The following is a 12,341-nucleotide window of genomic DNA, read 5'->3' on the forward strand; positions in this document are numbered from 1 at the left end:
TTATAGTGGTAGATAAGGCTGTTACTGATAGGGGTTGCTTAGAGCAGAGAAGTAGATAAGGCTGTAGTACGGAATGAGTTAACATACTGTATGATTGAAGTGGGCTTGAATTAAGTACAATTTTTGTAAAAAATACATTACATTTCAAAACATTTTAAGTAGGACCATACTAGCGGTATTATAGTGGATTTAATAAATCATGAAGTACTTGTGTATAAATAGCATTTAAAAAATTATAACAGAAAATGGTGTGAATTACTGGATTTGAAATGAATACTGATATTTTCAGACTTAAATATGTTTCAATACACAACATTGCAAAACACAACTTCTATCACTAATCCTTCAATGAGAGAAAATCCAACAACTTAATGGATAATAAGAATTTAAATAATATTTTTTAATGAAACACTTATTTTTACAGGCAGTTAATTAAAAATAATAATCAAAATATCAGGTGAACAAAAATGGAATTTATTAATACAGGTATTACCAGGTATTAGAATTGCCCAGTCCAACACAATTATTTGTCAATGTGTGTAACTGAAGTCTTTGTTTATCTGTTTTGACACTTTTATTAATCTGTTTTGACACTTTGATAAAGCTTTATCAGGGGTGTGAATGCTTGATTATTATACCCATTAATGGCAGGCTCCCAACTAGATTAAATTTCCTTTCTTCAATTAAGGTTTTCTTATCAATTTAACCATTATATTTTATAACATTAATTATCCTATCTAACATGAATAAATAAGTAATTGTGATAATGTAAAATTCAAAGAATTCAATGAAACTAATTAATCGACTTCAACATTTGGCAAGTACTAAATTAAATAATAAAATAATAACCTATCTATGTATACTGCCAAGCAACCTTCCAGCATTATAGGATATTATCGAGTCCGTTTCTTGGGATGAACCAGTACTTGGTGTCTATGGAGGAGATAATAATAACGCTCCCCGAGTAGAGAGCAAACCCACGAACTCCCGATCGCTAGACGGACCTAATAATATTATTTAAAACAAATGCGCAAATATTATACAAAATACTTAATTTCTTTCAATTTTATATGTTGTAACACAGTTTATAGAAAAATACATTGGTTGAATTGCATTTGACAAAAATCGCAATGTCATCTTTCATTTACATACTACTGTTATTATTTTCAAGTCAAAATTGTGTTGCAAAGTCAAAATTATAACCCCAAAACATCTGCTCACAGTTTGTTTTTGAATATGTCTTTATGACAAAAGCAAATGACAATAAAATCTCATATAAAAATATGGGGGTGAATTGTCTTGGGGGTGAATTGTCTTTGGGGGTGAATTGTCCAAGGAAATCAAATTCTGGAGGTGAATTGTCCAGGGGATGAATTGTCTGACACCCATTTATATAATCCAGCGCACAAATTCGCTCTAATTTTTACGATAACCAGTCTCATATTTTTGGCGAAAGACATTCGGCTGTTTATATTTTTTGTTTACGATGTATGCAGAGAATTTACAGCATTTGCGTAAGTCCAGATTTGCTTGCTTAAATGTACACACTGAAATGATAAAATGAGCATATCTTGATATTTCTAATGCATATATTACGTTGATACTCAGCTTATCTAGAACGCTGTGTAAACATAAAATGCTGAACGTTAGTTTACTTACTTCTACATGAACTGCATTTTACTGAAGTTGAATACAATATAGTAAGTACCCTGCATTCATTGTGTTAGATATGTACATGTACTCACTGTAGGTTGACGTTATTGTTAAAGTTTAACATACGCTACCAATCTCTAGAGTTGGGCCCCATAATTTTTCCCTTTATATAATTCACAAAAGGGCTTCACAATGATTTCCCCTCTTTCATAACCAGTTTTCACTGGATCAGCGCAAAACTTTCTGGACAAGGGCTCAACCAGTCTTGGGGCAAGGTTTATTCCAATATTGTTAAAAATATCACTCTGGTAACAGGGCTTGACACTAACTTTTTTTAACTACTGACCCAAAGGACCACCAGCTTTCAGAAATTACTGGTCCTCCAAGATTTCAAGTGGTCCTACGATTTCTATGCTATTTGACCTAAATTTCAACTTAACTTTCCGGACTATCCACAATGTGCTGTGCATTTATAAAAAGAAAACTGCTATCTACTAAACTATCTCTTATCCTTTTCATATTCCCGCTGTACTTCAAGCTTCTCTTCATTAGTTTTAGGTTTTTTAGGCGGAGGTTCAACCACCCTTTGATTGAAATTACTAGGGATGCAAGAGGTTAACCGGTTAACCTACCGAAACGACCAGTTAACCGGTTACATTTTTCGGAAAAAGGTTAACCTGGAAAAAATATTTGATTATTTTTTTTCATGGAATTATTTGTACGATTTTAATTTTTTCGCGTGACATATTGCCAACTTGCGCTGGCGACTAGTTAGAACAACATGCCGCACGATTGACGGTAATAAATAATGTGTCAACAATCAAAGTAATAAAACAATTAATCAATACTTTTGTGATAACAAATAAGCGGTACGTTTTGATAACTGACACTTTTGTGTTTTTTTTACTCGCTTAAATTTAACTAGCGAACTGCGGTGAGTGGGAGCTATTAGCGAAGAAGTAATTGACACGTTTATTGAACTCACGATAAAAAAACAGTTGAACTATTAGACGGCTCATTTTGATGTTTTGTTTACCAATACCCAACACTGATTGCTCGCAAAAATACCGTGTTTATAAGTAACATTTTTATCAAGAATTGCATCCGTAGTTGAAATCTTGACGAGTTAACGTCCTTTTGTTTATCAAAAAATAATATAATTATGATAATATTACGTCTAATGATTCCACCATTACCGTCCAATGAGAGTGTTATTAAAGAAAACAAATTATTAACTTATTAAATAATTAAACATCAATTAAAAATAGATACAAAATAAAACCGTTGAATTTAGTATTTGTGTAATTGCTTAAAATTTTCGCGCTATGGTACGTTAACAAACATACGTAACTATCAGTATTTGCGATCATTATACTTAGTTACTTCGCTATTAAATAAATGTACTGATTATATTAAACATTCAACTTACATATCGTGCAAAATTAATTTAATTTGCATTTGTGTTCTTTATTTTACCCACATTTTTAATTGTATAATGAAAATCAAACGATACTACTTCGGCTACAAACGCTAAAATGCAAACAACAAAATATGTAAGTATCGAATTAGAAGAGATGCGAATTCATTGGACACACATGACCCACTTAACGTCGAATAGAAAGGGAAAAAACGTTTCTTTATTAAGCCAATTTGAGTTTCAAAAATTAAAACAGAATGAACACACCATTTTTGTGAGCTATACGAAGCGAACGTAAAATAAGCGGCCCAACCAAAAATAAGTTATTAACACGTGAAAATGAACATTGTGTAGCTTTTAAATTTTTTACCCCTGTGCATGTACGCAGGAAAACTAAATAAAATATATAGCATAAATTTACAAAATTATTAAAATAAATTGTACAATACATTTTATTACGAAACTGGCATGTTATCAACGCAAGCGATTTCAAATTTGAAATAAATTTTGTTTCTACAGAGCTGTTCGAGCGGTATGAAATTTTTTACGTACTCTAAATCATTTTCACTACTTGAGGCGTTTCGGTTAACCGGTTAATAACCGGTTACGGGAAAGGGTTAACCGGTTAATGATTTTTGTAACCTCTTGCATCCCTAGAAATTACACATCGCGATAACTTGTTATCTTGAAGATACGCATGTTTACTCTCCAGGAATATCTAAACATTATTTGGCGCCATCCAGTGTAAATTCGCACGGTAAACAAAGTATCAATCCGAAACGCTTCGAATTTTATGTTAATTTGTGTATCGATCACAGCGAAGTACGGAGACATTTACAGATGACATTTGCGGATTGCAAATTGATTTTTTGATCCGACAACAGGATTTTGTCTTCCGGGCTTCTAGAAAAATTTAGTTTTTCAGTATGTTGCTATTTTTATCCTGGTCTCGAGTCTTTTGCTATATTATCCCAGTCTCGAGTCTGCCCATAACATAATGATGAAATTATCGGTTTATTATGAACATATAAAGTTGTTTTTATTGATGAAAACGGCTTTCCATCAGTATTTCACAATAAGTTGGCCAGGATTTTTCGCTGGTTCAACGGATCAACCAAATTTCTAGTTTCACTGGTCCTCCCTATTTTTTACTGATCCTGGGTCAACGGACCACCGTTAGTGTCGTGCCCTGGGTAAAAATCAGGGTAATCTATTAAAGAAATCTTTTCACGTTTCGGTAAATTGACAAAATTGAAAAAAAATGTTTCAGATTTGCAAATTTTCGTTTTATTTATGATATTTGTGAGGAAAGAGTAATAATGAAAATTTACCCTGGTATAATATAGCCATAATATGCATCTTTTGACGATTTAAAAACCTAAAAAAATTTAAAGCGTTGCAACGCGAAGCGATTGAATAATTTCAAATTTAGAGAGTTCTGTTGTTGTTGTTAAATTTTGTGAAACTACGAAGATTGCTTATATAAAGTATAAATACGTCTTGCATACACACATGTATATATTTGGCAGGATGGCCAAGCGGTCTAATTGGTTTTTACTCCATGACTCCAGGGGTCATTGGTTCAAGCCCTGTTGCGGGCTACTTTTTTTCCCTTTTTTAAATGTTATTCTTGATTTTTTACTAGAGCTTTTTAAATCCAATGTTTACATTTATCAATATAAAGCATTAAATGACAAACTTCAAAACATGCCAAAATCTGTGAAAAAGGCCCCTTTAACTACAAAACCTAAACAGCTTGTTTAAATACAAACTACAGCCATTTAACTCATTTGAAACAACCTTCAGAAAGTCATGCCTTGTTATATACATTGTTTGATGATTGGATGCAACAGAGCAGGGCATTTTGATATCTCTGACACATTCCTTGTTTTAAATATATCCAATTGATCTTGTTCTGAGAAAACTAGGCAAAATGCATGTGCGTAAAATCTGTCCCAGATTAGCCTGTGCAGTCCGCACAGGCTAATCAGGGACGACACTTTCCGCTTTAATGGTAATTTTGTTATGCCCCCCTTCGAAGAAGAGGGGGTATATTGCTTTGCTCATGTCGGTCTGTCGGTTGGTCGGTCTGTCGGTCGGTCCGTCCACCAGGTGGTTGTCAGACGATAACTCAAGAACGCTTAGGCCTAGGATCATGAATCTTCATAGGTACATTGATCATGACTCACAGATGACCCCTATTGATTTTGAGGTCACTAGGTCAAAGGTCAAGGTCACTGTGACCTGAAATAGTAAAATGGTTTCCGGATGATAATTCAAGAACCCTTATGCCTAGGATCATAAAACTTCATAGGTAGATTGATAATGACTAGCAGATGACCCCTATAGATTTTCAGGTCACTAGGTCAAAGGTCAAGGTCACGGTGACCCGAAATAGTAAAATGGTTTCCGGATGATAATTCAAGAACCCTTATGCCTAGGATCATGAAACTTGATAGGTTGATTGATCATGACTAGCAGATGACCCCTATTGATTTTCAGGTCACTAGGTCAAAGGTCAAGGTCACGGTGACCCGAAATAGTAAAATGGTTTCCGGATGATAACTCAAGAACGCTTATGCCTAGGATCATGACACTTGATAGGTACATTGATCATGACTGGCAGATGACCCCTATTGATTTTCAGGTCACTAGGTCAAAGGTCAAGGTCACAGTGACCCGAAATAGTAAAATGGTTTCCTGATGATAACTCAGGAAAGCTTATGGCTAGGATCATGAAACTTCATAGGTACATTGATCATGACTCGCAGATGACCCCTATTGATTTTCAGGTCACTAGGTCAAAGGTCAAGGTCACAGTGACAAAAAACATATTTACAAAATGGCTGTCACTACAACTTAGAGCCCATATGGGGGGCATGCATGTTTTACAAACAGCCCTTGTTTAAAGGAAGTCCCTTTTTATCGCAATCTAGTTTAAGGGGAAAGTGTCGTCCCTGATTAGCCTGTGCGGACTGCACAGGCTAATCTGGGACGACGCTTTTCGCACATGCCTTTTGCCCAATTTTCACAGAACAAGCCACAATTGATCTCATTTTCAAAATTAACCCTTACAGTGCAGGAACCGAATTGTGAAGGCCTTTGCAAACAGTTTGGATCCAGATGAGACGCCACAGAACGTGGCCTCTCATCTGGATCCAAACTGTTTGCTATTCTGATAGTATTCTTTGAAAAAAAATCGAACAAAATGCTAATTTTAGAAATTTAGCAGACAACATTTTAGCAGACGACAAATTTCCCAGCATGCAAAGGGTTAATGATCCTTTTTCAGGAAGAAAAGCTGAGCAAGCTGCGTGCTACTCTTTCCAAACGAACACGGGAGCAGCGTCAAAAGATTGTGAATCATAAGATCAATGGCAACACTCCACTATTCATGGCATGTCAGCAAGGCAAGGTGCACTTTGTGAACTACCTCATCGAGGAGTGTGGTGCTGACATCGAAATTAAAGGTGAATGGGCATTCATTTAAAGTGGATTGGGGTCAAAGAGATTGACACTATTTGTGTCTAATTGAGTGTGCTACTTTTGTACATACATACATACCTGCCTGTCTCATTTTAATATATACAATTTCCCAGTTAGGTCCGTCCATCTGTCTGTTGATAGACAGATATATGTTTGATGGAGTACTCCTTCACTTTTAAGCTCACCTGAGCAAATAGTGTGCAATGGGAGCTATTGTGATCAGTTTCTATTATCGTGCAGAAATTATTTTTAAAACATTGCGATTCTGGAGGGAAAATTTTTCATCCAATCTTGATGAAACTTTATAAGTATATTTATCTTCACAATATTTAGGTTGACTGTGAATCTGGGTCACATGTGTCCAAAAAATAGTTTGTCAGGTCTTATCTTAGAAAAACCTTATAACAACTCTCGAGGGCACATTTCTGACTCAATCTTGATGAAATTTGGTCAGAATATTAACCTTGGCAATATCAAGAAAAACCTTGTAACAAATCTATTTAAAAAAAAGACTATCTTGACGAAACTAAGTCATAATGTTGATCTTTACTTTTCCAGACTTAGCCGGGTTAAGTGTAAAGAACATCAGGTCAAAATTTACACAAACCTTTTTAGCTCTCTTTTGAGACATTTTTAACTCAGGTCAGAATGTTTGTTTTGGCAATATATAGATGGAATATGAATCTTGTTCACTTGTATAAAAACACACTAGATCACCAGGTCAGATAGCAAAAAATAATATAAAAATAGTTACCACTGTGAAGGCCACATGAATTCAGGATGCTGAGCAAGCCCAACTTTAACCCTTTGCATGCTGGGAAATTTGTCGTCTGTTAAAATGTCGTCTGCTGAATATCTAAAATTAGCATTTTCTTCGATTTTTTTTCAAAGAATACTATCAGAATAGCAAACAGTTTGGATCCTGATGAGAAGCCACGTTCTGTGGCGTCTCATCTGGATCCAAACTGTTTGCAAAGGCCTCTAAAATTCGGTTCCCGCACTGAAAGTTAATTTTGTTTCCCTGTTTCAATGGCTTGATGTGTTAAAAACAGCAGTTATTTTAACGCAATTATGAAATTACATAATAGTCTAATAACTGTTTTTGTTTTTTTAATTTAAATCACTTGTTTTTGCATAAATATTTAGAGCAAATCTTAGGGCAGCCTTAAATCCTTGAAAAATTGGGATAACTTCTTGCCTTTTGCATTCAAAAATGTACTTTTTGACATGAAAAGAATAAAGCCCAACTTTCAGGGTTCGACATTAAGGCACGTTTGACAGACATTGTCTAGTAAGATCGGTGGTCGGGCTGGTAAAACAGCGGGCTAGCTTGTCCGACTGGTCATACATAAACAAAATCTATACTGATTCATATAACTGTAAATAACTGCTGTGAAAATTCTTTCCTTCATGTGTAAAATTACTCTCATATCCGTTATTTACATCAGAACGAAACTACCGTATATAAATAAATGCAGAGCATTCACATGATTCATCGCTATTTTTAGACGCTAAGGAGAGCTTCCCGCAGGAATTGCTTGTTTCCATTGATCAAGTTGTCATGAATATTAATGATTTTCTGCAGTGTCTTAAAACTTTACAGCATGTTTATACGACTTCTATAAAAAAAATCTGTATCGTCAATATAAACATTTTTGCGTAGCAGACAAGATAATGTAATTTAAATAATGGCTTTGTTCAAGTTCGGATTTTTGTCCGACAAATCAGTTAATAAAGAAGATTTTGACGGTAAAATTGACTGGAAACGTAAATATGAAGAAAAACGAAAACGTCAAATTTAAATGTATCCTATGGAAAATTGAGTCAGTTCCCATGGCTTGAATTTGACAAAGAATAGCAAAAAAATAGTTTTATTTTATTGTTTTACTCTATGCATCAAAATAACTGTCTGATGTTCACTGATTATTTACTGATAAATCCTGATTAAACAGTAACATGATCCAATTGTGTTTATTTGCTATGTCATTTATAGTCTAGTAGACATGCAGATTCAGGCTAGTACATTTTAAGAGGAGATGGTCCGATGGTCTTGCTGTAAAAAAAGTTAATGTCGAACCCTGACTTTAATATTTACTAGTAGAGGGCATGTGTTTATTTATATGTATAAATGATTTATATTTATTATTAAAAGTTGTTGCTAAAATTAAAACAATATGCAATAAATCAATTATTGACCTTAAAACGTTTGTTTTTGCTTGACACTTTACTGTTGATAATATCAGTTGCATGCTTGCTTTCAGGTGTGTATGAAGTTCATGAGGACAATTCCCGCCACCTTGTTTCCCCGCTCTGGTGTGCAGCGGTGGCCAACAAACTGGACGTCGTTCAGACGCTCGTGCGTCACGGTGCCAACGTCAACGAGACCTCTGACACGGACTCCACACCGGTACGATCAGCCTGCTTCATGACAAACATTCATGTGATCAAGTTCTTGGTTGAAAATGGCGCTGATATACTAAAGCCGAACAAAAATGGTGGAACGTGTTTGATTAACTCCGTTCAAAGCGCACAACTGTGTACGTTCCTCATAAGCAAAGGTGCCGCTGTGAACGCTGTTGATAGTTCTAAGAACACTGCCTTGCACTATGCAATACGTGAAGGAATGCTGGAGTCGGTGAAAGTTCTGTTAAGCAATAAAGCTGATTACATGATAAGGAACGATTTTGATGATGATGCTCTGCAAACGGCTGCAACCCGAGGAAATGTTGAGATCGTAGATGTCATTGTTGAAATGGCTGGACTTTCTCTGGAGGCTAAAATACAGGCTTATGAGCTTCTTGGTACGTGTCATATAGATGAACGTAATGACATTGTGTCTGGCTTGAAGCTGTGGCGCCAAGCTATGAAATGGAGGTACAAGAATAAAAATCAACCGATTTTGAAAGTTTTACCAAAAGAAACTAAAAAAGTCTACTTGAATGCTAAAGAACCTGAAAATGAGGAGGAGCTTTTGGAACTGACTGACCCTGATGAGATATACATGCAGAGTCTTCTGATACGAGAGAGAATACTAGGGCAACACCATAAGGATTCAGTATTTGGACTCATGTACCGAGGGGCCGTGTATGCCGACTCAAACAAGTTCCAGCGTTGTGTAGACCTCTGGAAGTATGCTTACATTATTCGTTATCAACAGAACGAGCCTCTCAATCTGGACTGCCTGTTCACAGTGCAGGCTCTAGTGAAATTCTTCTGGGAGGTTCAGATGGAACATGAAAACAATGGTGAAATCGAGGCCAAAATCTTTTTTGATGATGCCCTCGAAGTTCTACAAATCCTTACAGGTCAGATCATATCAGCCAAAGAATGTTTGAGCAATGACGGGGAATGTTTGCTCTATGAACAGGCCTCCAAGTTGAATACCCAAGCAGAAGACAAGGCTTCGCAGACGTTGTCCGAGTTTCATCTCCTCATGCAGCTGTACCTGCACATGATTCACCTGCTGACTAAACTGGAGTGCTCGCGCGACCAGACGCATGCCTACATGTCCTGCATTCACAGGCTGGTGAGCACAGATCTGAGGTGTACCAAGGGACTCTCACTACTCCACCTGGCGGTGGACTCCAAGACGTCATTGACCGCTGACGAATATTACTCTCAGTTTCCTACCCTTGAGGTCGTTCAACTTCTTGTGCGGTGTGGGGCGAACGTGAATGCGCAATGTCAGTGTGGGAATACGGCATTGCTGAAAACGGCGCACACGATGTATATGCACAGCGGGCCTCCTGAGGAGGAGGAGAAAAAAGTCATTGAATATTTACTTGCTATAGGGACCCATGTGGACATAATGAATAATGTGGGAGACACTGCAGAGAAGTTTTTAAAACATTCTGTTTTTTTCAGTTACAGTCCTTTACAGTATTCGTCGCTAAAATGTTTGGCCGCTCGTGTGATAATAAAAGAAAAAATCCCATTCAAAAGTGAAGTTCCTGTGTCTTTGATTCCTTTTGTTCAATGCCATGGAATGCATTGTAACTGATATTAGTTTGCGTTTTTTCCGTCATAAATTACAACTGATTTCAATACATTTAAATGAAAAGGATTTTATTTAAAAGATTTCTTGTTATCGTGATAACTTATTTAATATATTGTGAAGTGCTAAGTTTCTTTTATTTATTTACAACATTTGTCATAAATGAATCATGTTAATCTGTTGTTCACCCTTACTAGATGACTGTCAGTGATATATTGTGAAATTGGCTGGGAACTTGTCATATTTAAAGCCAGCTAGTGGGAATATGACCTGTTTTTTTTCCCAATAATATCTACACATGCGAATGGGATTTTGTTAATATTACAGTATGTCTATTTGGTAAAGTAAAATAAATAATATGGCATATTTTACTCCCTGTAGAGTGCAATTTTAACCATACCCATCAACTTCCTATGCTATATATGTAATATTACAATACATAGCTTTATAAAGCCTTTGTAAGGCATCATCCCCTCAGAATAATTAATTCATATACTAGTAATCCATAGCATTCCCCCTCAAACTTTTCTTAACCCTTTCCCACTCAGAAGCAAAGTGAAAATGGCTATGTGCAAACAGCATAAGACCAGAACAGCCTTGCAGTCTGTTCATGTTTTATGCTGTTTGCTGCTCATTTGTATTTAAGGTTTCAAAAATTGAATCTACATTTAGTCTTAAATTTTTATAATATTCTAAGGGACTACAAATACGTGAAAATACATATCTAAGTGGTAAAAGGTTAACTCAGAAATCGTAATTGCCGACCTTTTTCCCCAACAATATTTCTATGGGGAACTAAGGTCAGCATCCACAGATATCAGGCCAGACATGTATCTTTTAATTTAATTACTTTGATGAAAACAGGAGTATCCTGAAAATTAAATCATACCCTGTCCGTCAGTGTCTGTCTCTCTGTATGAGGTTAACCCAACATGAATTGTTTCATCTTACATTAGTTGTTCTTCTTAAACAGTTTTTATTCCTGCATTAATGATGTGTTTAGACACCATCCCCACTCCCACTTTTCCTAACCTCATTTTGTCATGGAGATACCTTGGGACCAAGACTAATTCAGAGCGTCCACATTCTTGATTAAACCAAAATGACACTTTAAATCCGAGATAAATACGTTCTACAACAGACTTTGGATACTTTCAATCCAACACTCATTTTGAACTTTAAATTGATCTCCTGTTGGACTTATTCAAATAAGCCTATTAATCAATAAGGACATGACTTTCCTGGGGACTTATATGTGTTTTGAATGCTGGTTTTTATTTATTTTAATGATAATTAAGTTTTTTAAGCATTTTGTTTTGGTTGTAAATTTATTTACACTGAAATAAATGTTGATCATATCTACTTGTGTGTTTTGTTGTGTGTAATTAACCTAGTAATTAATATAAATCGGTTTAAATGGATTTAAAAGACATTATTGTCTACTTCTAACTTACAGACTATACTAAGAATCCAGTATTTAAATTAGTATATGATTTACTGAAGCAGCTGCTCTTCATAACATAGATCTGGTCTATATTGAATGACATTCAAAAAGTTGTGTAACAAACAGTTAGTATTGTAATAAAATTCTATTAAAACTAGACACCCTGTATTTAAAAGATTGTTTTTGAAAACAAGAGTAAATTTCAAACAATTCCTTTAGTGTTTGCTCTCCATGTTCACGTCCTTTCATTTTTCAATGTTTTAGTAGTTACTACTTAGCTGTTCACATGTAACACCTGTAACTGCTCAATTAAATGTTCACTTAGATGCCTCATTAAATTTTGCCTT

At 35.4% G+C, this 12,341-nt stretch overlaps 1 protein-coding gene across 2 annotated transcripts in view; it reads left to right on the forward strand.

The window, feature by feature from the left end:
- LOC127879776 (protein fem-1 homolog C-like) overlaps window positions 1-11,912 on the forward strand; it is a 78,261-nt gene extending 66,349 nt beyond the window's left edge. For both annotated transcript variants that reach the window (XM_052426830.1, XM_052426831.1), the window contains exons 3-4: window positions 6,363-6,540; window positions 8,818-11,912. In XM_052426830.1, the coding sequence (XP_052282790.1) occupies window positions 6,363-6,540; window positions 8,818-10,556 (1,917 nt within the window). In that variant the 3' untranslated portion in view covers window positions 10,557-11,912. The remainder of the gene's footprint in view (window positions 1-6,362; window positions 6,541-8,817) is intronic.
- The last annotated feature ends 429 nt before the right edge of the window (window positions 11,913-12,341 follow it).

The sequence above is a fragment of the Dreissena polymorpha genome, chromosome 4 (assembly GCF_020536995.1).
Source record: "Dreissena polymorpha isolate Duluth1 chromosome 4, UMN_Dpol_1.0, whole genome shotgun sequence".
NCBI classification, from domain to species: Eukaryota; Metazoa; Mollusca; class Bivalvia; order Myida; family Dreissenidae; genus Dreissena; species Dreissena polymorpha.